General features: G+C 44.5%; 1 protein-coding gene across 4 annotated transcripts in view; it reads right to left on the bottom strand.

Annotated features, from left to right (window-relative positions):
* Positions 1-10,285: 10,285 nt before the first annotated feature.
* Positions 10,286-27,730, bottom strand: part of LOC138195547 (uncharacterized) — a 28,596-nt gene continuing 11,151 nt past the window's right edge. For 2 of the 4 annotated variants that reach the window (XM_069145061.1, XM_069145060.1), the window contains exons 12-34: positions 25,159-25,304; positions 24,961-25,057; positions 23,909-24,058; positions 23,513-23,662; positions 22,775-23,031; positions 21,561-21,696; positions 20,748-20,942; positions 20,176-20,328; positions 19,063-19,280; positions 18,574-18,757; positions 18,321-18,476; positions 17,578-17,937; positions 17,194-17,313; positions 13,482-15,452; positions 12,777-12,911; positions 12,589-12,663; positions 12,422-12,508; positions 12,223-12,314; positions 12,001-12,086; positions 11,839-11,902; positions 11,534-11,739; positions 11,195-11,344; positions 10,286-11,110 (exon numbers count right to left, since the gene is read on the bottom strand). In XM_069145061.1, the coding sequence (XP_069001162.1) occupies positions 10,857-11,110; positions 11,195-11,344; positions 11,534-11,739; positions 11,839-11,902; positions 12,001-12,086; positions 12,223-12,314; positions 12,422-12,508; positions 12,589-12,663; positions 12,777-12,911; positions 13,482-15,452; positions 17,194-17,313; positions 17,578-17,937; positions 18,321-18,476; positions 18,574-18,757; positions 19,063-19,280; positions 20,176-20,328; positions 20,748-20,942; positions 21,561-21,696; positions 22,775-23,031; positions 23,513-23,662; positions 23,909-24,058; positions 24,961-25,057; positions 25,159-25,304 (5,442 nt within the window). In that variant the 3' untranslated portion in view covers positions 10,286-10,856. The remainder of the gene's footprint in view (positions 11,111-11,194; positions 11,345-11,533; positions 11,740-11,838; positions 11,903-12,000; positions 12,087-12,222; positions 12,315-12,421; positions 12,509-12,588; positions 12,664-12,776; positions 12,912-13,481; positions 15,453-17,193; positions 17,314-17,577; positions 17,938-18,320; positions 18,477-18,573; positions 18,758-19,062; positions 19,281-20,175; positions 20,329-20,747; positions 20,943-21,560; positions 21,697-22,774; positions 23,032-23,512; positions 23,663-23,908; positions 24,059-24,960; positions 25,058-25,158; positions 25,305-27,730) is intronic. The other 2 variants (XM_069145062.1, XM_069145063.1) reach the window with 2 other exon arrangements.

Here is a 27,730-nt window from a genome sequence, read left to right on the forward strand (position 1 = left end):
TTACCTGGTATTTATTTCTGATGTTTAAAGATAGGAAATGTTAGTTTCTACGCGAAGGTTTTCACACTGATGATGAGCCTCAGTGTTGTTTTCATCCTCAGCAGTGCAAATAAATATGCTTCACTTCAGTTTCAGGGGTTTTATGTTCCCACCATGGGAGATAATGGAATTTCTATCCGTGTCAGATTACAGGAAAGGATAAATAGTATCAGTGGATATCAGATCTCTGAGATGTCAGAGTGCATTTATGAAGGATTTATTCCAACCCAGTTTAAAAGAGGTTTGTGAAAGCTGTAGCAGAAGAGGATGTCAAAGTTGCAGAAAAATTAAGCTCTTCCTGACTGTTAAAAAATGTGACTTTGTTTTAGGCAAAGTAGCTGCATAAACATTCACAGGTGTATTAGAAGGAGGTGATGTAGGTTTCTAGAGATGGAAGTAGTTCAAGTACGTTCTAGGCTCACGAGTTTGTTGACATAGTTCAAATCAGACATTGTAGACTTGCTTTAAGTGGAGCTCACAGACACTGCGTGATCTCTGAGGTCTGGCAGTTGTACCAAGATTTGTTTTTAATAGAAGCCCTCTGGTACAGTTCTTTCAGCACCAAAGCATCTTCAGGTCATTTCAAAGTGAAAAAACACAGAAGGCTGGTTTTTTTTTTTTGGCTTGTTTTTCAATGCTGCTTGTGTAACTGATGTAACCTGTCAGGCTGGCAGCGGAAAGAGCTGCCAGCTGTGATCTGCGTCAGACTTGCTGCTGCGCCAGCATCTGCTCGTCGGCGTCCGCTGACGTACTGCTGGATCAACTGGCACCAGCAGGCCAAACCGAGTTGGCTTCAAAGTCAGTACTGCGGCGGTCGTATTTTTTTTGAACCGACATGGAAATGTGACACTGCGTATAGTTGTTGTAGGCACAGAGCTGACGTGCTACTAGAGCTGATGGTGTGGTTCATGGCAGGGCGAGCCAAGCAGTCCTGCTGAGGGAGCTGATTCTCCAGATTGGAAGGTGATCCTCGGCACCCTGCAGCGGGGGAGCAGATGGATTATGTAACAGTGACAAAGACCTTGCCAGTTCTGACATGTATGGGGTGTCTGTATGGATGCATTTGATGTTATGATGTAATTAGCGACTATATTGAGCATATTGTTATGATATGGGCATGTCATTCACAGCCGTGATTCCCAGTCAGTTGCCAGGGATTACGTGGAAACACTGTGGATGAGCTCAACTGAGCTCAGCTGTAACACCTGTACACCTGTACACCTGTACACCTTTGTATCAATTCACCTACTTCTGTCAGTACATGTATTTTTGGAGTGTGTTTTTAACAATAGGCAAGGCAAGTGTATTTTTTAGAGGACATTTCAACAACAAGGTAATTCAAAGTGCTTCACATAAAACATATAGGCATCAAGAGAAAGTGTAAAAGCAATATGAGACAAAAGACAAAAAAACATGACGATATAAGAAGTAAATTAAAACTGCAAGCAGTGACATGCAGGCCCTCGCACGCTGCACGTCGGGGATCCAGCTTGCAGTTTTAATTTTTTTCTCGATCTCGTTCCTTATTCTTCTTAAAAACAAATTGCCTTTTTTTTCAGCGGCTTTAACATCTTCAAAAACTCATGAAAGTTGGTGTCTGACCCATGTGGAAAGTTTTGTGAGGTTTGGAGCATCGTTTGACCTTCAACATCAACTTCCTGTGTCACGGTGAAACATCAAACTTAGCCACATCGCCCTGGCTATACTATATACAAAAATTACTTTTGGGTCACAGGCTGTGTTTTTGATCACTTTTTGGAGTATGACCTTTTTCTGAACTGACTTGCCTCAAGTGGGGATCAAACCTAGTTACTTCTTACTGTGAGGCAACTGCTCAAACCGCTGCACCAGTGCGCCATGCTATAGTATGTCGTCTGAAATATGAAAAAAAAAGTCACACATTAAAATGTATTAATGGGATTTTGGGGGATAAAGTTTGTGGTAGTTTGGACGGAAATACAAGAAGAGTTAGACACACCCTTTATTTTTAGTTATTGGTTTTTATTAGGTTTTTTATTTTGTATTGTTGTTGACCTTTGGTTTGGTATTAGTCTGACTTTACAGCATAAACCCAAAACCGTGTGGCTTAACCTTACGGGGACTCGCTCTCCGTGTCTTTGTCAAAAGTCATTTTTGGGTCACTTTTTGGACGACATGCTATAGTATGACTTTTTTTTTTTATCACATTTTGGACAGCATGCTACATTTATGACTTTTGGGTCACTTTTTGGCCGCCACGCCACAGGCACACCGATCGACGAAAACAAATTCTTTTGATAACTTTTAATTCCAAACGTGTTAAGAGTACACAGTCAAAATTTCAAGTCGGTAGGAGTTCGTTAAAGTTAATGTGTAAATTAAAAATGGCGGACTTCCTGCTGAGTTGACATAATGGTGCGTTGGAACTTTTTTTTTATACATCGAGGTGTGATACACATTTCCACCGAATTTCGTGCATTTAGGTAAATGTAGCCGCCGGGGCATCTGTTTAGGGGGCGCTAGCGAGCCATTTGGCCACGCCCACTCACTACTCCACTTTTTCGCTGGGAGAGACGCGTGTACCAACTTTCATGAGTTTTTTTTAATATGATAAAGCCTCCAAAAATGCAGTTTTTTACAGAGGATAATAATAACGCAGAATAAAAATTCCTTGAAGAACAATAGGGCTTTCGCACCATCGGTGCTTGGGCTCTAATAAAGGAAGATATAAGAAATAAAACAAGATTTCAACTGAAAAATAAAAAACAAAAGTAAAAGTCACAGAGGAAGATAGTGTTGTTTCAAATCACACACAGCTGTAGTGTCCTTACCTGATATAGTAGACACTTTGACTTGTCACAGAAGGTCATACACAGCTGTATTAATAATGGATCAGTTCAATCATGGGTCCCAGTTAGAAATGACCGTGAACCAACATGCACTAAAGCAGAGCGCTCCTCTAAGGACAATACAGCCATGCAGGCATTTGAAGACACACCGGTGGTCCATCCCTTTCCACTACACCAAGATGGCAACCGTTGAGGGTGAGACACTTGTCAATGTGAACACATTATATGTGTTACACTTTGCAAGTGTAATACTTTAATTAAGATGAGAGAGCGTGATAACGAGCAGGAAAGCAGAAAAGTCGGAACAATTGCAACAGCTAAAAATGATGGATAAGCAGTTCAAATTATAAACTAAAAGTATTGGATAAATAGTTGTCTTCAATAGCTAAAAATATACACTGCTCAAAAAAAATAAAGGGAACACTTAAAAACAACACAATGTAACTCCAAGTCAATCACACTTCTGGGAAATCAACCTGTCCAGTTAGGAAGCAACACTGGTTGTGAATCAATTTCACCTGCTGTTGTGCAAATGGAACAGACAACAGGTGGAAATGAGGCAATTATCAAGACAACCCCTATAAAGGAACGGTTCTGCAGGTGGTGACCACAGACCATTTCTCTGTCCTCGTCCTTTCTGGATGAGTTTTGGTCACTTTTGCATTTTGCCAGTGCCCTCACCACTAGAGGTAGCATGAGGTGTCTACAACCCACAGAAGTTGCTGAGGTAGTGCAGCTCATCCAGGATGGCACATCGATGCACGCTGTGGCAAGAAGGTTTGCTGTGTCTGTCAGCACAGTGTCAAGAGCACAGAGATACCAGGAGACAGGCCGGTCCACCAGGAGACGTGGAGGGGGCCGTAGGAGGACAACAACCCAGCAGCAGGACCGCTACCTGCTCCTTTGTGCAAGGAGGAACAGGAGGAGCGCTGCCAGAGCCCTACAAAATGACCTCCAGCAGGCCACTAATGTGCATGTTTCCGCTCAAACTGTCAGAAACCGACTCCATGAGGGTGGTACGAGGGCCCGACGTCCACAAGTGGGACCTGTGCTTACAGCCCAACACCGTGCAGGGCGATTGGCATTTGCCAGAGAACACCAAGATTGGCAGCTTCTTCATCGGCGCCCTGCGATCTTCACGGATGAGAGCAGGTTCACACTGAGCACATGTGACAGACGTGACGGAGTCTGGAGACGCCGTGGAGAACGTTCTGCTGCCTGCAACATCCTCCAGCGTGACCGGTTTGGCGGTGGGTCAGCGACGGTCTGGGGAGGCATTTCTTTGGAGGGCCGCACAGCCCTCCATGTGCTAGCCAGAGGTACCCTGACTGCCATTAGGTCCCGGGATGAGATCCTCAGACCCATTGGAAGACCATATGCTGGTGCAGTGGGCCCTGGGTTCCTTCTGATGCAGGACAATGCTCGGCCTCATGTGTCTGGAGTGTGTCAGCAGTTCCTGCATGATGAAGGCATCGATGCTACGGACCGGCCCGCCCGTTCCTCAGACCTGAATCCAATCCAGCACATCTGGGACATCGTGTCTCGTTCCGTCCACCGACGCCACGTCCACCACAGACTGTCCAGGAGTTGACTGATGCTTTGATCCAGGTCTGGGAGGAGATCCCTCAGGAGAACATCCGTGGTCTCATCAGGAGCATGTCCAGGCGTTGTAGGGAGTGATACAGGCACGTGGAGGCCACACACACTACTGAGACTCATTTGGACTTGTCTTGAGGAATTTCCACAGAAGTTGGATCAGCCTGTGATCTGATTTTTCCACTTTTATTGAGTGTGATTCTGAATCCAGACCTCCATGGGATAATGATTTTGATTTCCATTGATCATTCTTATGTTATTTTGTTCTCAACACATTTCACTATGTAATGAATAAAGATTTTCAACTGGAATATTTCATTCACTGAGATCTAGGATGTGTTGTTTAAGTGTTCCCTTTATTTTTTTTGAGCAGTGTACATTGAAAAACAGCTAAAAAAAAAATTGTAAGGATGAAATAGTTCGGCATAAGTAATGGATAATGGTGAGCGTAGTAAATATTATACTGATAATAATGAATGAATGGATGAAAATATTATTGACAAGGGGTAAACAGTTGATCTGAACTGCGAAGGCAAAGGAACAAAAAAGATTGGGAAACACTGATTTGCAGTAAAATGATGCGTATGAAATATTCCACATCATCATAAAACCAATATCTGAAACAGTAGCAAATAATTTAAAGCCATTGAGGGGATTATTTTTCTGTAGAAACCATTTCCATACTCCAAACCCCTTCTATATTTCATTACTGTATATTATGCTAATTTTGCTCATGTTAACCTGACGTGGTTATCCAGCTCAGTGATTTGCATTGTAAACAGCACGGTTTAGTTCATACACAACCATTGTGCAGCTGTAACAATTGGATATATTGTCAGGGGACTTGAATCTATTGATGTGGCTATATGGAGTAGTTTGAAAGAATATGAAGTGAATTAACATCCATAACGCAGAGATGCATTCGCACCATATCTGCGGGACAGCTGTCTGTGCGGCACCCTTCATCCCTCCGCTCATGGAGGACACAGAAATGCAAGGAGCTTACAGACAATCCAGGACAAAAGGGAGGACGGTGGGGGGGACAGGGAGCTGGTGCTCAGATGAGGAAATGTCTCTCCAGTTATTGCACTTTGTGGTACCGGCCCAAGAGGCCCATTGGCAGCTGTAGACAGCAGGAGGGGGGCACTTGACGTATTGTCCAAGACGCCCTTGTGTCAAAAGGCCAAATTGAGCAGATAAAAACTGGACATATTGTTCAAAGACCGTGTGGGAGATGCACAACAGTCTGCCTCAGCTTTTCCCCTGAAGCCAGACCTCAAATTCGCGGTTTATTTCCCAAGATGACTATATGATTTATTGTAAGATGTGGAGCTAAAAGCTTCTTAGCATCTGTGATGTCAGATTTTTCTGTGCCAGAGCCCGCACATGGTAAGTACTTAGAAATACTCCCTTAAATCAAGGTAATTTCTCAGCGTGGACTGGGTATGTGAGTTCTGCCCCACTAGGCTCTAGTGCATGGCTCTCAGAGTATGACAGCTAGACATCAAGATTTTACAATATATTCCCCCAAAAGCTAAACTTGAGCTTTAACTTGCTGCAGAAAGGACACATTAACAAGCCAAGTTGTCACATAGCAGCCAAATTAAGTTTTTATGCAAGATCAATAAGGAAAATCTATAACCTCGCCTAATGGTTTAATTACACTTCTGAGAATGAATCCTGCTGTTCTCATCTTCTCAGTCACTTTCACTTTCCCACACTGTAACGTCATTTATAATCTTGTCATCCCCATATTTCCCCGAAGATCTTCTGCCCACGCTTTTGTTAATTTTTTGATCATTTTCTCACCCCTGGTCTTTAAATTTCATTGTAATTCAGATATTCTGATGTGCAACCCTTTTCCTCCCCATCACCACCTGATCTGTTTGGTTTTCCTGGTAATCTCCACCAAAGTACCGATCAGTGCTCTCCCATCACCCCTCTCCCCAACTGGCTGAGGCAGATGGCCGCCCACCTCTTGAGCCTGATACTGTCAGAGGTTCTTTTTGTCCTGTTAAAAGGGAGTTTTTCCTATTCTCATATGGGATTTGTTGGGCTGCTGTCTTAAGTGCCCTGAGATGTCTTGTGTTGTAATTCAGCAATATACAAACACAAATTTTGAAATACGCGCACTCCACTCCACCACCTCCAGTGACTCGGCTCCGGGGGTGTCCTGTCCTATCTCCTCCATCAGTCTGGGACATCGCTCTACGAAGCAGCCTCTCATCTTTGGAGGTTAACCGCCATTACTTCAATAATTTGTTTTCCACTCCCAATGATCTCTCCTTATTGAACTAAGCATGATCCAGGAATTCCTGTGCCGTGCAATGAACACTCTTTCAGCTATGGCCGTCATGCTGTACAACCGGTATTTTCACGAGATTCATTCAGCCGGTGTAAAATTACACCCACTGTTAACTAATGAGAGTTATTGCTATCCCGGGCTTCTGTTACATGCACCTCTTACATGTCCCCTGCATTGTGGCAGGCAGATGGATGAGATTGAAAGCGACTGAGCCTGTGTACCTGATGCCTTAAACGCTTCAGGAAAGTCTGATAAATCCAAATCCAGCATCCGTTTTCCCAACACCCCACCGAGGTGAAAAACTCCTGAGCCAACCCACACTTCACTGGGATAATAGGCATAACTAAGGTCTACTGATCTTGACAGGTGGGCAGTTAATGTCCAAAGGCTGTGGAAATTAAACCATTTGATCCGGGTTCCTAACTGCTATTCCACCCTGCTGCCCACCACTGATAGTTCCTAAACCACTCTTCCCATTACATCACTTTCATGGGGCTCCCCGGGATGCTGGAGGCAGACAGTGTTGGGTTTCAAAGCCTGTGTCCGAGCCACTACAGCGCAGCTCTCTGCAGGCTTACCTTTTGAGGATGAAAACTGAAAGACAAATTTAAAAGAGAAAAACTCTTGCTGTGATCTCAACAATACACAAAGTTATTCTTTTACTATTTATAACACAAGAGTAATGTGTTTGTTCCCTGAAATACTGCTTGGATCTGAAGGCTCACTTGAGATGTTCAAGAGAAACCACCAATATATTCCCTGTGGAAAAATGTGATGTGTAAAGAGTCATGCATCTTTCCGGAGGAGAATTTCCCATCAACAGCAGGGGAGGGGTCGCCGCCTGAGGACATCCTCCTCCGGTTACATTACACTCATGGTTCCTTGTGATCTCCAGGATCTCTTTGAATAACTGTGGCAACCCCTGTGAGTCACGTAGCCTCCACACACAGTTTGGACTTTATCTCACCTTCGGGATGATACGCCATGTGGTCAGTTTTTAGTGGTTAGACATTAGGCAATGCAACAAACTAAAGTGTGGAGAAGGGCGTGGGTGTGTTTTCTGGTTGAGAGTATCCATTGCAACTACTATACTGTATGATCCCACACTCTCTGAAGAGAAAGCCTCCAGAGTGTGGTGACACGCAAGCAGAATGAGTGCATCACTGTCTCTGCAGGGGAGGGTTACAACCCCCACTGCTGTGAGGGGAGCAGTGGGAGCTGCTGCTGCTGATGTGGAGGTCAGAGGCCATAGAGAGGACACAAAGATCGGAGGGCGCGGCGATCAATCGATCGACTGGTGCAGTGTCCCTCAGGGCCACAAAGGATGTGGATGTCATTTCAATCAGAGCGCAGAAAAAAAAAAGCACAAAAATGTGTTCATTATGGAAGGAAAGACTGTCTGCAGTATGGAAATAGGTGCCATATGTGTGTGTGACAACCAATCCGATCCTGAATGTTATTGTAGATCATTAAATTGTCTTGCACAGACTTCACTAATAACATATAGATTATTGCAGTGGCACGTAAACATCACCTATATGGGTCTCATATGTAAACTGAACAAATGTGTTTTACGGTGCCGGGAGAGGTTGAGTCATGCAGCCTTCTGCTCCACAGAGCCTCCATAATGATTCACAGATTGCCGACCTGCCATGATTAATGCCTCTGCTGGATGCTTTTGACAAATTTGCACCGCAAACTTTTCGAGCTTTTTCCATTCCATACGCTACTGTAGCTGCCGTGTTCATGTGTGTATGTACACGGACATGCCAAGACCACACTGTGAATTCTGGCACTAACATACAGTATGGTGCTTCTCTACTAAATTGTGCTTATGTTGGTTAATGGGCAAAAGGTGCACTTTAATCATGTCCTGTTGCAGATCTGCAGGTATATAACAATATGAAGGTTTGTTATCTGCAGTAGCGAAAGAAGTATTCTTTACAGCAAAGTAAAAATGCTCCATTAAAAGTAAAAGTGCACTAAAAAAAAAAAAAGTTCATAAGCATTGGCAGCAAAATTTAGTGAGAGTATTAAAGTTAAAGTTCTGGTTTGGTCCCTCTGATTGATATATTATGATATATATGACCTCATTATATTTTTAATAATGAAGCATCAGTGTGTCAGCAGCATGTTACTGTTGTAGCTGCTGCAGGTGGAGCTAGTTTGAACCACGTTATGTTTAGTTTTATAAACGGAGACAGCAGAGAAATCTGACGGGTCGTCAGATGAATACTGAGAGAGGAAAGAGGAAAAAAGAAAGTTCTGATACAAAAATCAGTTTCCTGCGTTTTCTCTAACCTTTGAATTTTGTCAAAATGTTGGATCGTTTGAACATTGTGGAACAATGCGAGAAGTTTTGAGGGAAAAATCACTCTTTGGTGGAGCTGTTAACAACATCTGAAATGTGACCCTGACGACAAACTGCTTCTTGTAAAACAACCTCGGCCAAAAAGGTGGGAAACCACTGGTTTCATCTTCAACAACAATGTGTTGTATTTTTAAATCTTTATCCGAAAAGCAACTACAGTTGTTGAATAAATGTCGTGGTGTAGAAAGTACACCATTTCCCTTGTGAATGTAGAGGAGTGGATGTAGAAAGTACCATCAAATGGAAATACTCAACTCAAGTACCTCAAAATAGCACTTAAGTACAGTAGTTGAGTAGATTTACTTAGTTATTTTCCACCGCTGGTTGTCTGTGACCAGTTCATGGTGCATTTATTCCATCCATCATCTTAACATCTGAGCTGCTGAAGAGCTGCTGGCTCAGTTTCATCAGCTTTCACTGCTCCCACAGCGACCGCTCAGCTTAGTTCATCTCTGACACTTAAACTAACAGTTCATCTTTCAGTGTTTACAGACACAGCGATGATTCTGTCTGCAGAGCTTGAACTTCAAATTCAAATGTCATATGTTTTCATTATTTACACCTCAACTGTTTTAAATGCTTTTGGCTTTAGCTGCAGCTGCAGCTCCCGCTCAACATCACACATGGAAACCATTCACATATTAGGATATTTTCATCTGTTTTTACCTGCAGTTTTCAGAATAAGCATCCACACACATATTTTCTTTAGAGAATTCAGCTTTGTCATTTTTTATGTATTCTAAACTTTCCCCAAAATTTTGCCTTGTCCCGCTGTGCTGTTACTAATCTTGTCAGACATGTTGTAGGGATTCACCGAATATTTTGTAACGCTAAACAGCAGCATTTTGACCATGCTCTGTGCACAGGACTCATTATGCAGCCGCGTCTGCAGAGAGTGCCTGGTTCCTCGGTGCAAATGCAATGTTGATTATGCATTACTTTGAATGGTTTCTCTGAATGGTATCAGGTTTTAATATGCAAAAATAAAACTAATGATGTGAAGACGTTCTTAGCCTAGTTTGGCCTTTAATCTCTCTGTTCATCTAATCCCTTTGCTCTTCAAAGCCTCCAGAGATGACAGCAGAGCCTGGATAACACACTTTTTGTCTTGAAATATAAATAACTTTCATCAAAGCCAAAGCAATGTATTTTTAATTTTTTTTTATTATGAATAGTCTTTGCTACATTACTATTTAAAAAAAAAACTGTTTATATCAAACAAGCTCAAGCAGTATCAAACTGCTGATTTGTGGTTGAGTAAAATGTTTTGGTGCACCACACACTGTGCACATGAAGCAAAGGAGCTGTAATGTTGTAACGGCACTGCAAGCGTCATGATGTGGTTAATGAGCAGGGAGGTTTTGTGTATACAAAGATTGGAAACCCAAGAAGATTAAAAAAAAAAAGAAGAAAAAAAAAAGACTTCCATCAATCAATCACACTCGTACAGTATCGTTCCTTTTGCTTGACCAAGAAAAGTACAGAAGAAATATAAACACTCATAAAAAGGACTTATTATCAGGACTTTTGAGCCCAGGAAGTGAATCATATAAAACACATCAAAAATAAAACTGTGGTAGGTCTTTTGGTTATAAATATAGTCAGTAGTAGTGTTTTTTTTTTTTTTGTTTTGTTTTTTTGCTTAATATGTGCACTGCACATTAGAAACTAATTTAAAAACCCTTTTTTTAGTAAAAAAAACAAAACAACTCTCCACTCAGAGGTCCTTTTTCCCAAAGAACTTTTTGAAGACGGACTTGTTACGGGGCCGCGGCAGGCTGGCGAAGCTTCTCGGAACGGGGTCCTGATGGGTGTCCGGCTGCCACCTGGCTAAAGCCAGCAGCGGGGGCTCGGAGCTTCTGCTCACTGAGGTGCTGTCTGTCGACTTGTCTCCCACCACCAGAGTCACACAGTAGTTGGAGCCTTTTCCTGCAGGGCTGTGCAGCATGGGCTTGATCCTCTGGTAGGTCGCTGGGAGAAAACAAAGAATAAAGAACATTAAGAGACCAAAAATATTTCACTTTATTAAATTTAGGTTAATAACTGCCAACTAACCTGATGTAAAGGAGTGGGAGCGGCGCTTGCTGCTGAGCCAGTCCTGACTGTTGAATACAGGGGAGTGGGGGGAGGAAGGGGTGTCGTCTCTGAGTCCTCCAGAGAGTCTGTGAGTCATTGCCTGCTTTGAACCGCCTACATCATCATCATCTAGAGAAAGACAAAGAAAACAAAAGCAGAAGAGCTGAGCAACAAAAAAATGAAACATTTACTGTAGTAACATAGTCTATGTGAACTCATTTGATCCTCCAGTTATTTAACATGCAGTAAGACAATGCCTCAGTGCCCCCTAGTGGTAAAAGTAAATACAGCTTTTGTGTACACAGCAGAAGTCCTTACCACAGCAGCCTGCGTCTGATGACGAGACGGTGGACAACTCATCCAAATTCTCCAAGTGACTGAACTCTCTGGTGAGGACAATAATTTCTTTGGTCTGGGCGGCGGCCCCCGGTGGTTTGTGCCTGGGGAACGTGCGGGTGACGTCATGACGAGAGGAGCAGTGGCAGCTGGGTAGATCATGACATCCAAAGCAGAAGGAGGACTTTCTGAAGGGACAGAGGAAAATTTGAAATGATTATCATCTAGAATTATTGTAAAGAGTGGAAGCATTGCATAGAAGTGGAGGTGTTCGATCACTATCTTACAGGGAGACGGGGAGGTCCTCATCGAAAGGAACACTTGATACTGAGGACACAGACTCGCTTTGACCTTTAAAAAAAAAATAAAATACATAAGAATAAATCCCAGCAGTGGAAAATTTAATCATTATTGGAATAGATAATGAGCTTTAAAATAATCATGTTTACCTGTGTTTGCTTGTATTTTCATCATCCATTTCTTCATCATAAAGCGCGAGGAAGCATTCAGCAGATATTCAGACCCGTCTCGGAGCCTCAAGGTCAGAAAACACAACTATTACAACTCCAGGAAGGTCGAACACACACCTGACTATACACCTACGACTGCCTCCGATTCTGTATAATCTATAGAACGACATCATTGTGATTTAGTGGTTGCTGCAGTCTTACCGTAATCTAAAGCAGTTGGGTTTTTTGGTGTACTCCGGAGCAGGTGCGCACTCAGCTCCGGTGAGGTTCAGCGGCAGGCCACATGCAGAAGTCTGCAGCACAGCACACATTGATAATCACTGACTACATACCATTTACTTTAATTATTAATCCATTCTGTTTTTCCAGTGTTCTTTTTGTCACATATTTTTGTGCTTACCCTCAGTGTATCCTTTCTCTCCTGGTAGAAGCACAAGGTGTGTCTGTATAGGACAGCGTGGTAGGAGTTCCAACCTCTGGAGGCCGCCTGTGAAAATAAGATAAGAGTGTGTGCTGCTGACTGCGGGCTTTCCATCTGCTGACCGTGCTGGCTTTGAGGTTTCTTACTTTCTTTCCTCCCAGTTGCAGCTTGTGCTTCCTCTCAAGAGTGCCCTCCATAGACTGCAGCTCAGGCTTTCCACTCTGAATGGGTATGAATGAATAACAACAGTCAAGAAAAAAATAAGAACAACTCATTGAGCAGCCCATATTTACGGAGAGAGGCAGAGAGCGGCACAGATTGCAGGAAGCCTCACCAGGGTGAAACAGCGCCCTCCAGCGGCCGTCGGCTCTTCTGGCTTCTTCGTGTCCTCCAGGCTTTGTGGGGCTTTTCTTTGCAGACAGTCTCCATCCAAACCCATGTGGACGGACAGGAGACTCATTGACTGGTCCTGTTCAGGAAGAGGACAGTCCACACAGTCACCACTGATGACAAATATAGACGTTAATCATGTTGTTGTGCTGCCTTTATTATCGATAACAGAGACAAAATCAGAGCAACCCAGCTGGACATGTACAGCTGCAGTTTTCTACCGGGTCACGTTTATGTGAAATATATTTTCTAAACTACTTCTAAAACTCTATTTTTTAGTTTTATTCACCTTGGCTTTGATATATGTGTCTTTGCTGCTGGAAATCAGTTGCCATGGGGACTATTTCTGGACCATTCCATGGACTACTTTATATCGTGTGTGTGTGTGTGTGTGTGTGTGTGTGTGTGTGTGTGCGTGTGTGTGTGTGTGTGTGTGTGTATGTGCATGTGTGTGTGTGATTTTAATGTTTTAATGAACTACAAGAAGGTCCAAGACAATTTTCTACCCTTCAGTTGCACATTTTTTAATAAGTAAATCAATTCTCATGTACGACTACACAGCAGCAGATATGATTAAGAAAATGTTTTCTGTAATTACAATACAGTCCCATAGGAGGTGACATCACAGTACATCAAACTCTGACCTCACCTTCAAACCACCTGTGTGCTTGTCCACCTCCTCCCCCACCTGTACTTCCTCCTCCTCCTCCTCTTCCTCTCTGTATTGATAAATGTATCTCTGATTGTCCCCCACGTCCGGCAGTGTCACTCGATCCGACGCCGTCTCGTTCACCGTCACAGAGGTCTTGCTGGCTTCCCTGTGAGGAAAAGCCGCCCAGGACTTCCTGTCTCCTACAGCCAGTGGAGGAAGACGATCTTTGGGACTCTGCTCCTTGTCGTAACCCAGCATGCTCTGAATGTGGGAGGGCAGTTTGAACTCGGCCACGAGGAGGTTGGGTGCTGAGGCTGTGACCAGGTTCCTGTAGAGCACAGCCGGGGTCGTAGCTGAAGGCGAAGGATGAAGCAGCTCTCCGGCTTGGTCGGAGGACAGGGAGTCCTCCTGGTTGGGCTGGTACATGATGTCTGAGCAGACGCTCTGCCTGTAGTTAGTCGTCTGGTTCCAGATGTCCTCCAGCTCTTCTTCCTCCTCCTCAAACTGCTGGTGGTCGAGGAGGACCTGCTCCGTTTCTAACCCTGTTGAGTCTGGAGATGGACCTGAGGATGCTACACCGCTCTCTCTGGTTTTAGTGCAGTCTAAACCTCCTACCTCCAGAGATACGAGCTTCCCCACGACTGCCTTGGGCCACACGTTCTCTGAACATGGAGCATCAGTGCAGAGCTTGACGCTGCTGGAGGTGGAGATGCCAGAGTCCACGGAATCCTGTCGAACGCTCACGCTCACTGTGGACTTCAGATTCACTCTCATGTGAGAAGCTTGGCAGGACTGAAGTCCAGGACAGTCTTCATGCACACTCCGGGGTCTTCCGCTTTTATGGTACTTGTGTCCATTCAGGTCTCGGATGAGCGTATGGACGCTGGGGCACTGGTGTTTGTGTGCAGCTGTGGTGGAAGTGGCAGCTTGGTTCACGTATATCGGCAGCTGTGAAGTCCGGCTGACCACGTCGCGTTCAGCTGTTTTAATCTCTGATAGCATTTTGTCCCACTCCTGCTCTGCGTCCTCACGCAGACTGAACTGGCTTTTAGATAAGTCATTACATGGTACAGTCTGATCCTCATCTTCCTCCAGGGAAGGAGGAGGTGGAGGTCGGACACTCTTGTCCACATCAGGCACATCTTTCGTTGTCGGCGTCCGTGTTTCAGAAAAGCTGCTTTCAGGTGAACTGTGTGTGACGGCAGGTCGAGTCTGTCGGAAAGAGCTCAGGGCTGTGTGTCTCTGGGAGTGGGCGTCCGGATCCGTGCCGCCGCCTCCTCCTCCTCCTCCTGCTCCTCCTCCTCCTCCCTTTTTGGACTCTGGAGGCGCGATGGTAATGATGTCCTGAATGCTGGGGATGAGGGTCATGTCCTTAGGAAGATCAAAGCTCAGCACGGAGCCCAGAGAGAGGAACCTGCAGTGGCTTCTCACCTGACCTGCTGGGTGCGAAATGGTCGGACCTGCTGACACAGCATACGGATTGATGCTGTACTCGCCCAAACACTCTGTGTCGATGTCCTTCAGGAGGGGATTCTGCATGTAGGCGAGAGCTTCCACACCATCCCGACTCTTCGGCGCACTCTTCTTCCTCCGAGCCTCCTTCAGCGGCCACGTATGCGTGTCGTATGTGATTGCGTCGCAGGCGTAAGGAGGCATCCCATCAGCTTGCTCCTCCACTCCCATGATTTTTTGGATAGTGTGTCTGCGAGCGTCTCTCTTCCTCTTCCTTTTCTTGCCCATCCTCTTCAGGCTGCTGAAGATGGAGCTGCTGCAGCTCCCCGTCAAAGGGTGGAAGGTGACGTTGGCGGTCTGCAGTGCGGCCGGCGAGGGAGACAGCGAGGAGGAGGATGGCAGGAACGTAGGGGAGGCTGAGGCTGCAGAGCGGCTCTTTTGGCGGGGCAGGGTGATACTCTCATACACAGGGGCCGCAGCCAGGTTGTTATCCTTCACATGCAAGTAGGTACTTACCTATGAAAAGAGAGAGAAAGATATTAGGCTTGTGTGCGAGTGCTCGTTTCGCCGAAGCGATTGGTTAACCCCAGAGGGACTCATGCGCGCTGCAGGCTGGAGCCTCGCAGCCCCTCTGTGAGGACAAGAGCTGTTTTATGTGTTACGGATGAAAAATGACATTAGACACACATCCAAGAAAACCATGAATTCAGGAATGTATGAGCCTCACGCAACAATGCAATGTATATAAAATCAGGAGAAAAAAAAAAAAAAATTAGATGAAAGGACAAAAGAACATGGACGTGATTGCATTTGCACACATACAGGACTTAATCAAAATCACATGTGGCTGCACATGCCGTCATACGCAGCTGTAATGTCTTGACCTTTCAACTCTGTGACTAATCTCTTGTTTCTGTGGAAGCCCCAGACTATAAATCATGGTGTGCAGTCTGGGGGCCTTTCTTGAAAGTTCAGCACCAGTTCTCTGTCTAATGACTGCACCTCTGCTGGCACCCCTGCTGGGAGCCATTTTGGAGCACAGCTTTCGAAGGAAGCGAGGGTGAGGTCACTTATTTCACACAATTGTGGCACAGCCGCAGAGAGCCAAACAAGACCAGCTTTACATCAGGCTCGTGGTTGAAGCGACAGACAGAGAAAAGAGGGCTTCTGTCAACATTCACAGCAGGGAGACGACTGCTTGTGCTTTTCTTACTCATCAACCTCATTCTGTCTCTGTCATCAGAGCTCTCCAGTTTTAAATCCTGCCTCATTTAACACGCTGACGTCCAAAGAAAAGTTATTATGTCAGAGAAAAGTAAGGTTGTGAGCACACTGATTCATTGTCTGGATTTCTGGTGGGAACTTCCACCGTTCATCTGAGTTTACATAAGACAAACTGAGAAGAGAAAATAACCGCTGGCAGATTATTGTAAATACAGATTCACATTCACTCCAGCGAATCCAAAATATACACGTTTGTTTTCAGTCCTTCGATCACTCCTCTTAATTTCAAATCCGGAATGTACAACAGGTTACGTGGCTCCTTTAAATATGATGCTAAATAATGCTTTTTGAAAATAAAGTTCCCTAAAATACAGTTTGACATCAACCTTCATTTCCATAAAATTAATCAATAAAAAAATCCACTTGAAGATGATGTATTTCTTATTTTTAATCTCTTATTTTTGTTCACATATTGGAGATTAGAGGTGTTACTGCATTTAATTCATTACATTTATATATATATATATATATATATATATATATATGGATATATATATTTATATATATGTATATATATAAATGGATTGTAAAATTAGCACCTTTCTTTTCACATCCCATTAAACATGATGTCAGAATGTACTTCTTTCTTTAGAAAATTCAGCTTTGTCATTTTTCATGTAGTTTTTCTTTTGTTTTGGATTTGATTTCACGACTGAAGTTAAGTGGGACAGTGTGAGTTTCAACAGTAAAATGGTTAATTGTCTTTTATCACTTTTTTCACGTTCAACTGTACATTTTCTAGCCACGACTTTGGAGATAGAGTCAGCACTTTGGCATAATTTTTTTTTTTTTTTTTTTTTTTTTTTTAACCTATATGCCTGATTTACAGAGAAGACAGGGAAGCTGCCGACTGGTTGTACCTTGTAACGGGTTAGTAGAGCATGCTGCCCCCAGAACACAGCTACACACAGCATGCAGCCCCAGGACACCTCCGGACGCAGCATGCCATGCCAGTTCACACTGCGCAATTTACCTCATTTGTACTCTGCCGATAAATCTTTCTCTTTCGCTTTAAACTACCCAAAGTATTTTCCAAAAGCCCCTGGCAGCGCCTCCAAAAGTTTTTACAGGCAGAAGATTGAGGCACAATGGGCTGAGGGAGAAAACGGGGAAAAAAGGAAGATGTGAAGGCCAAAGGAGAGAGAGAGAAAGAGAGAGAGAGAGAGGAATGAACAGCAGGACAGTCCAGGAGGGAGATCCCATGCCGTGTCGTTACAGAGAATGAATGTCATTGCATCAGCCTTCAGGAACAGCAACAAATATCATTTGTTTCAGTGCGTTCAGGGAAGAGATGTGTGCAGCCAGTAGTAGAAATGTGTAGTGACTTCTCCTGTGAAGTGCTGAGAGTGTTTCTCACCCTGTGAACGGGCTCAGAGGGCTCCACCTCTACCTCATCCGTCCCAGCAGGCAGGTCCAGCACCTGAACCTGGCTGTCCCCCGTGTTACCAAAGCTAAGGATGAGGCTGACCGTGCCTCCCACAGGAGGGCTGCTGCTCTCTTTGAGCACCACGATGTTGGCCTTGGGAGAGTCTCCCTGCTGTCCGATACTGTTCATGACCTCATACCCGTCCTCGTACTGCTTCTCCTCGAGCTGCTCGGTGTGTTTGAGCAGCAGGGAGGAGGGCTGGCTATCTCTTGCTGCCATTGTCGTGTCGTCACAAGGGCTGGCAACTTGGGACTGATGAGAGTAGAAGACCTCGGACTCAGGAGATGAACTCTACGTGGGATGGAAAAGAAAAAATAACAGATGCTCACATTGGTAACATACATCAAGGAATATACATGTTCGTCGTGATACTGCGATTGTTTTCCTCACTCTTCATCCACAGCCAATCAATCTCTCAGCCTTGGATTTGAAAGATTATGTGATATTTATTGCTGTATGTTTGTGTGGATGTCCTAGTATGCATGTCCTCTGTTACTAATACTGCAGTATTAATTTAGGCTACATTATAAGTTGTTTTGAATAATTTAAAATCAAAGAAATGTTTCTCTTAAACCCCTAAAATGAAGTTTTAGTGATCCGCAGTGGTGGTGCAGTCAGCTTTATGTGTGAAATATGACAGTGACCAGACAGGAAATGGCCCTTTGCTCGTTTACCTCTGTTAATGGAGGACACATGGTCGCCTCACAATAAATGTTATCCTGTGAAGGCTCCTGTCTGCTGGTCTTGTGAAGCCACTGTTGCTTCTGAGCCCTCCAGTGCACCAAGATCCACCCGAGCATACTCCTCAGCTCCTCCATGCGCTCTCGTACCTACAAAACATGACTCAGGGTTTGTAAATGTGGATACAATATAAACAATGATATATCAAATGATCGCAGTGAGTCTGAAGTGTGTGTCCCTGCTCACCATCTGTGTGAGGTGGTGTTCTTTGTCTAAAAGATTCCTCCCTGTGGCCGCCAGCTCATCAAACTCCTCAAACTTTTGTTCAATTTGCATGTCCAGCTCCGCAGCCAGCGGCTTCTGTCCATCTCTCCCAAGACGCAAGGCGGTATCTGAGAAGATGCACGACCTGGTGTCTTCTGTCCATGAGCTGTTCAGAGGAGCGGGGAGAAGAGGGTTGTGAGAGAAACCATACACTCAGAAACCGTGAGAATGAACAGACTCTCCCTGATAGGACACACACTCATCGCTCTGTCACACTCGGCCCAGGAGGACTCTCTCTGGCCTCCCCAGCACATCTTAAATTATACACTTCCCCTGACCCCTGCACTTGACAAGAAGAACATCCTGTTCTGTTCTTCAAAGACATTGTAATACGCAGATGTTCTCACAAAGTGGATTACGAAAGAACTTCAGGCCCAGAGGAGGGTCACGACATCCTCACGTCCTGCTTACATCATGGCGAGGTAGCTCCTGAAGAAGTCCTGGAGCTGCGCAAACTCCTGCAGGCGGGATTTGTTCTCCGTCACACTCTTCCCCAGCTCGTTCCAGGCCTGCAGCGTAGCCTGGATCTTCGCCGCGAGTATGCGCACTCTCTCGGGGCACAGCTCCTTCAAGCGAGAAGCCTGCTTCCCCATCTCCTTTACCTCCTCCCTGATGACTTCATAGTCAATCTGTGGAGAATCACGGTGAAAAATCTATCATCTCCCGTCAAACCTGGTATCTCTCAAACAGCCTGTACCAATTGTATCTCCGACTATGACCTCATCGCCATAGCTTTATGCATATTATTCAGTTAGAGGCCCATATGGTCTACATATGCGCTGCCACGGTATAGCAAGCTTGCAATCTTGACCGCTTTTTTTCTGCTTTTGACGAGGCAGTAATTAATAGCGTTCAAGGTTCTCTGGGAGCAATACTTCACAACGTTTCTCAGCTACAGTGAGCTTCAACAACACGGAGTTGTGGATGCCTGTCTGCTGACGGCACAGTTATTTCAGTTTGGGAGATTAGGTCATTTCTGCTCTTCAATGGTATCAAGTCCAGACAGCTGTGTGTGTCCGTGTGTGTGTGTGTGTGTGTGTGATAAACACAACACTGCCCAAAAATGACTCACACAGAACTTTACCATCCCCAACTCCACATCTCCAAGCCTGTGACCTCTGGACACTCACACACACACACACCCTACCAGATTTACTCATAAACACACACACACACTTTGAGAGCTAACAGAACAGTGACTCACACGAGCATAAATAAATATCCTGTGTGAATAATAAACTTTTGCACGCTCTCTGTGTGTATGTGTGTGATTGCACAGTGCAGTTTATATAATAAATTAAACACTGCACAAAGCGGGGTGGGCTGGACCTATTTTTTTCTGGCACAACAGGAAACAGACTGTGGAACAATGTGTTGGAGGTGAGCGCGAGACGGACAGGGGGGCTTCCCCATCTTCATTTCACAGAAAGTCAGCAGAATAAAACACTGGGCTGTATTAGCAGCAGTGAATCATTTCAGATGTTTACACCGTAATCACAACATGTGCCGGCATCTTCCTCTCACCTCCAGGTGGTCCTGCCTCTCCTGCAGAGCATCCAGGCCACAGCGGTCTGGCTCACACTGGATGGCCATGTCTGTCTCCTTCTCCAGGACGTCCAGGCCCAGCTCCTTGCTGCAGCACAAGAGCTCCTCCACACGCACCGCCAGGCTGGTGTGCTGGCGAGGCACAGAGTCATTATGAGCGCTCATAGGATGCCATTAAGTCGTTATACTACACTGTGCATTATTTGTTTTCCACTGAGAGCCACATTACAAAATTACTGTTGAAAATGGTGTCATGGACTCCTCTCCAGCCATCTGTGGATTTGCTGTTTTGACATGTGTAGTGTTTCTATTTTTTTTTTTTTTTTAACCAAGAATAAATTGAATTAACACAAAAAGACTCATGTGAGGGGGAGTGGTGGCCCGTTAAACACGCAGCCGCAGAAAAAGGAAAACCAGATGTGGCTCTATTAGAAGTGGAGGAACTTACAAACCATTCAGCATCATCTAAGTTCATTATAACTTAATACTGCAGTAACCACTGACTCTCATCAAGCAGAGCTCAAGCTCTCACATGCACATGCTTTCCTTACTTTGCTCAGCAGCTCCTGGATGGCCTGGTCGTGGCTCTGCGATCGACCTCTCTCCCTCACGGTGTCGTTCAGCATCTCTACAGCCTCTCGGAGTTCCTCCACAGGGTCTCCCATAGTTTCTATCAGGGGCTCACCCCCGCCGCTGCTTTGGAGTCCCAGCAAAGTAGGAGCTGAGGAAATGTCACTGTGGAGAGGCTGTTAGGTACACAGAGAGGAAGAGTTGATGTTCATTTGTCAAGTTGAATGGAGTGAGACAGATGACTGGTTCAACATGATAAAAAGGATCTGTAACCGAAATGATAAAAATGTAGTGGCACATGACTGTGGAGAATTTAGGTTTTATTTTTCTAAGTTTATATTCATCTAATCTTTGTTCTCTTTATCTTTCTGATGCCATATCACTGTACTTCAGCCACGTATCGCACAGATAAACTTTCTACCCATTTATACATTTACGCTGTGCTTGGCCAGCTGTGTGTCATGAGAGAAGAGTCAGGTATTGTGCTTCTTTTTATAGCTCCCATTTTTCATTCATGTTCAACTATTTGGCTATTGTGTACAAACAAAGATAACACTTTCAATGTCTGTTTGGATGGATCATAAGAAAACAAGTGCTGTTTATCTCGTCTATTTCCCTTTACTGCATCTAGGATGGAGGCAGAAATCTCAGAAACAAACATCGTAAAACCTCAAACCCAAAGCTGCCCATGTTGCTGGAACCAGCTGAAGTTAAAGGGCAATATTTAAAAAAAAAAAAAGTAACTTTGGAAGAGCTGATCCTTCAAATGCCCCCTCCGATAAGATGTTTCTCACCTGGCCGAGGCTGTACTGACTCCCGCTGAGCTCCTGGCTCTCCTCCAGTTCCACGCGCTCCAGGAACTCGGTCAGCATGCGCGTGTCCTGCAGCTCCGAGCTCTGCTGGGTCAGGGCATTTTGGACACGATGGTACCTGGGAAACACAAACAGCAGCAGTAATGTTTGAACCAGAAGTTGCACCTTAGCTGCCATCCACATCCGCACAACCTCACATCCTTCAGCATAACCACATCAGAGAGATGCAGCTCACTGGGGTGACCGTTACCATGCTCCAGCACTGTTTATGTTATCATATATCATGTGTCACATAAACATATCCTGTACTTCAGGGCATGAAGGCACCTCATCTGTGTTTATATATGAGATGGTAAAGGGATCAATTTGAAAGAGTATTTTCTTTCCAGAATAAATGAGCCATAAGTTGCTTCTTTGTCGTGTTAAATAATGACATCATACCAAGTGTCTCACAGCTGCTGAGTGAGAGCCTCGACCTGCATCAATGCTCCCTCAGACTGCACAAGTGGCCATCTCTGCCCCGTGTAACACCCCCACCCTGGAAACACTTAAGCCGGGACCTTTCCCCATCTTTATTTTCTTTGGTCAGCTCGGTGTTCTTTACAGAGTCTGCACTTGTGTTTATAGACACAGGTATGTCCAGTGAAGCAGCCAACATCATAAGGTTTTACTGGGAGTCCATGGCAACGACCCGTCTTTCAAAGGCCAAGCGAGGGGAGAGAGGCGTCATCCTGCAAACACGGTGTGGGTGACTCTGACACACACTGACAAGCTGCGGGGGAAGTATGTGTCAGAATTGTGGGGTAGACCTCGCTAAGTGCTGCATGAATCACAAGTGAATAAACTCGAGCCGGACAATTAACAAGTACACGGAGAGTTGTTTTTGGCAAATCTTAGAAAAAGGCAACTTTTGAGATCTATGGATATATATGTATATATATAATTTTTTTATTATTATAATTGTGGATTATGGGGTGAAATTGTTTGTCTTAAATACGAACTGGGGATTTTATGAATAAACTCTTCCATGTTGGATTACAAGCATAACAAGCCCAAACCTGTGACCTCTGTGACAAACTTTATTTCCTGACCACAGTGACAAGCTAAACCACCAGAGTCTAATTGTTCAGATCCATAACATGAATCTTCCAACATCAAGGGGGCTTCCCCCTGACGTATCCCTCTGAAGAACCTACTTTCTTTCCACCTCCTCCATGCGCGCTGGCAGCCCTCGTGTGTGTGGGTGGCTGTGGCTGTGAAGGCGCTCCACCTCCTGCCTCAGAGCGCTGAGCTCCAGGCTGCGCGCTGCCACCTCTTTCTCCAGCAGACAGCTCTCCCTCTCGGCCACGCTCATGGTTTCAGGGTCACCGGCTAACGCGGATTCCTTCATGGAGAGCTCCACGGACTCCAGCCAGGCCTCCAGGCTGCCGAGGGCTTGCAGCACTTTCACAGCCTGTACACGACATAAGCAAAGACATCGTGAGAGGGTATCATTATGTACGTAGATGTTTTCCTGCTTTGATTTTCAAGTGATTTAGTGCACAGTGAAAACAACCAACGGCACAAGGATAATAATAGGTACACCTAATGAAAGTCGACTGTTCTTTGACCTACATGCTTTGTAATAAAAGACTCACCGTTTCCAACTGAGTCATCAATCTGGATTTGCAGCCTCTTTCCAAGTCATTATCAAATTATATGGAAGCACAATAAATATTCCTTGGATTAGCCTTCATAAATTGCTGCGAATATACCTTGAAGACTCTGCCAATTAAGATGGTAAAGATTAAAGTAAACGAGCTTCTACCCGGTCCAACATAAAGCTTCTAACAGTGGTAGAAATGATCCAGAATAATCCGTCATAACCATAAATTTCTCCTAAAGCAGGATGACTTCAGAGGAGACCCTGCTGAGAGATATTTTATGAATCTTGCCTCGAAACCCAGCTCCTCCGAGGCCTGCAGGAACACGGCATTCCTCTGGTGCCTCCTCCTCAGTTCTTCCCACAGGACTTCCAGCTGGTCGAGGAACTCCTCGATCCTGGTGCTGCCCGGGTGCTGCGCACGGACCAGCCCGTGGCCCTCCTGAAGGGGGGGTGTTAGATCGATGAGAGCATGTGATGACGAAGAGCTGTAATTTATGTTGCGAAATATGAAGCTAATCTGAAGCTTGGGGTGAGTGAAGCTGTCTCAGATGAGATATCAGCTCATTATTTGATTATTACACAAACCAGAGCTGCCAAGGTAGAGGGGGATAATTTCAGTCAAGGCGTTCATTGAGTACTTATGTCTGAATAGAAGCTGTGACTGTGACGGTGTGTCTCGGTTTACCCTTTTGACCACCTCTATCCTGGCTCTGTTTTTGAGGATTTCTTGTTCGAGAGTGTGTTGACACCTCCTGGCTGCCTCCGGTCCCTCGAAGCTGGCTACTGAACACACCTGTGTAGCCATTGAGACGTTTTCTTTGAGCCAGGTCAAAGTCTGAAATGGAAAGGAGAGCAAAGAGGGAAAGAGTTAAAATGACGCACAGCTTAAAAGAGAAATATCTGACTGCTGAACACACCACAGAGAACACAGGACTCAGGTGATGGCTCCCATCCGGATCTTTAAACCTACCCAACAGCCCTTACTGGAAATTTAGGATGCATATGTTGATGGTCAATATATGATTGGTCATTGAGTACGAAAATTTAATTATCAACGATGATTATGCATGTATTATGCAGAGCGGATGATTCATGTTGGAACTGATTCTTGTTGTTCTGGGTTTTGTACCTTCATGGTTGAAATGCACTTATTGTAAGTTGCTTTGGATAAAAGCGTCAGCTAAATGAAATGTAATGTAACTGAATAAAGAAAACTCTTGTTATCTTAGCAGCAGTATCGAGTTTTGACTTGGTTTAAAGAAGAGTTTGAACTTTGTTGTGGCTTCTGTCATTAAGCTCTTGAGTTATGTCAACAAACTGATGAAGGACTGAGCTACAGAATCTCAGGTGAGGTTGAACATGGCTTGTGTTAGATACATAAATAAACTCAAATTAACTTAACGTCAATTAAAAAAATGTGTTTTTAGTTCATCTGCAGAGGAATTCCACATAGGTGCATCTCTACTGGAAGTGAGAAGCAGCACACCAGCACACTCAAATCTATGACAATGTAGTCTCTTGTAAAAATGTGAAAAGCAATAAGTGTCACAATCAATGAATACAAATGCAATGCTGATTTGGTAATTCATAGCAAGGAATTCTGAGGTTGAGGCCACTTGATTTAACACAAGATGAACCACTTTTGTGTTAACATGTGTGTATATGTACATAGGTAGTTTTGAAAACTGATATGAAGGTATGTATAAATGTAGGTGTGGCCGGCAGGGGTCAGGTCACCTTGTCAGCAGACACAGTAAACTTCTGAAGCTGCGTGTGGAGCTGTGGGTGGCCTCGCGGGGCGGTGGCCAGCTTGGGCTCTACTCTGGGCTTCCTGCTGCAAAGAAAACACAGACATGTGACTCCAATTATGACTGACATAAAGATCTTTCATTATGTAAGTCACAGACGGAGAGCGAAGCCAGGGTGAAAGGTTACCTCTCCCCCTTTAATTGATGTCTGACGATGGCATCGGTCGCACAGGCGGGGCCGTCTCCCATCGGCGGAGAGGTGTGGTTTGCTGATTGCTGCTCCTGGCTTTGGTTGCTCTGTGTGCATGGACCACCCCCACAGTCAACAGCACTCTGTGGACAAGAGTGAAAGTCTCGTGTGACAATATTTTTCCTTTTTCTGTCAGCCATATATTGAACAAATGTTGAGTGGATGCATAAACATCTCAAAAACGATTTTATGTTGCAAGCAATCGCAAAACAATGACGCATTGCTGCAGCTCACTGCTGATGAATGTTACAATGTGTCTGGAGGCTGGACAACATGGACTGCTGCCCACAGTAAAAGGTTCTCCTGTAAATGGCACAAAGCAAACTTACAAAGGTTGGACATTTTCAGTGAAACAGACCAGACCAGGCTAAAGATACCTACTAACTCTGTTAGACAGCATCAAAGTTTGTTATAAAAAATACTAACGATGGCAGCAAAAGATTAATAAATCAAAATGACTTCATGAATGAACACATTGCGTCTAACAAGGTAACCGACATGTGTTATACCACTCTGATGATGAAAAAGAGCCATTGTAGTTGGAAATATAACCCTTTTCAAATTCCCAATCCCCAGCTCTCATTAAAAACAGCAGTGTTTTTTCAGCCATCCAGAACTATGCAGTGGAGTTTTTAGCAAAAGGTCAGTGCCACAGCAGTAGACCATGTCTATGTGCAGAAATATATCAAAGACGTCAACAGCCACCGAGCCACTTTTACAACCATCTGAGCACTTTAAAGGTTGGCCGGAGGACTCTGCAGAGAGCTTTCCAATGAGAGCTACATGCATCTGCACTCCAAAGAACACAGAGGGCTGATCTGATAGCTGCTGTTTCTACCTGCTGTAGTCTACCGTCTCAAGACATTGTACTGCAACAGGATCCAAGACAACCATGTACAAAACTTGGAGAAATCATTTATTCAAATCTTCATTATTGTGTACTGTGTGTATGTATATAAGTGTTTGTTTTACAACTATTTAGGTTGATTTCACACTTTCTTTTTTTTGAATACTTGTTATTGTCCTTGGTGTTGTTTCAAACTGTAGTTCAAAATCTTAAAGCAACAGTGTTATATGAAATATGAAATTATTTAATTTAGTAGACATGCTGATATAACTTCATAAATAATGCAGAAGTCACATTAAAAGATCTTAAATGACACGACAGCCACAAACACATAACAGCTATTAATAATAGCGGTTTATGGAGTGGCTTTAATTTAACCATGTTCTTTCCTGACTGGGTTCACATAAAATGTGAGTCAGAGAGAAAAGTGTCGCCTCCAAAATTATGCGAGAGATGCAGTAAATTGAAGGAGTCTAACATCATTTGCTAACGTGCCAGTCATTTTATAGGCCAGTCCGAGTTTCACAGGGGCACATTATCGGCCCATTTATGTGCTAAAGCTGCAGAACTAACAAACTAGTGTGATTCATTTGACAGCACTGATAACCATCGCTGACGTCTCCTCCCCTGATATTTGCTTCCGTCCTTCACAGTGGCTTCCACTATAAACAAATCCTGCATTTAACAACTCTGCCCTATGAAAAAGAATCATGTCAGCCTCAGCAAATATGAGTAGCTAATGTCATATTCAATCCTATGCTGTATTTCCTAGGTGCCATCCAATCGTCTGCCTTTTCAGCATGCATTTCCCTATCTGCAAACTGTTCAGTCTTATCAGTTTTCTATCGATCTCCTCTTCCCCTGTCAGTCTCTCTGCAGTGTGCTATGAAGTGATGTCAGCCAAGAACTATCACTTAGCACCAAGCCCATCTGGTCGGCAGCCCCGGCATCTGGCTACAATTAGCCAAAGAAACAGACGATAGCCATGTTTACCTCCAGAAACAAGAGGCCGTACTACTGCGAACACAAGGACACGCATGTATACGTAGATTATAAATCCAGGTACTCACACAGACACTAAAATCTTTACAGTAACCTATAATCCACTGAGCCAAGCTGCACCAGAGGGAGAGACTACAAAAAAGAAAGCGTGTATGTGCGCTCTCTATACATCTGCAGGTGCAGTGAATGTGTAATCTACAAGCACATATGCAAATGCCTGAAAGTCACTATCAGCTCACAGACCTGCGCAGCTAAAAACTAATTGAATCAATTTACACTTGGGCTCTGGAGTTAAAGTGCTGCGAAAGTATGTGACAAATTACTTTTACTGTTCAACTGGTGCCTGTGTTTGGCTCAGAGTTTGGCCTTTGGGCTCCAGGGTTCTGTTTGGAGTGTCTTATTAACCCCACCATAAATAGTAACAAGTATTGCTCCCACAGACGGTGCACCCAGGCAACTCCCAGCTCCCAGCGCAATAAAGACGACAAACTGCAGTGAAAGGGCTCATGACGGCCATGCCAACAAGCTCAGTGCCTGTGGAGAGAAACAACCGAGTCAGGTCGGTGTCGCAGGTGGTGAGGTCACAGGGCCGGTAAGAGCCCAAAAATATGAGCAGGGATATAAACTGAAGCAGAAACACCAGGAGAATGGAAAGACTGA

Source organism: Embiotoca jacksoni, unplaced genomic scaffold, assembly GCF_022577435.1.
Source record: "Embiotoca jacksoni isolate LCO1_2020_lvr unplaced genomic scaffold, fEmbJac1.0.p SCAF_12, whole genome shotgun sequence".
In the NCBI taxonomy this organism is placed as follows: domain Eukaryota; kingdom Metazoa; phylum Chordata; class Actinopteri; family Embiotocidae; genus Embiotoca; species Embiotoca jacksoni.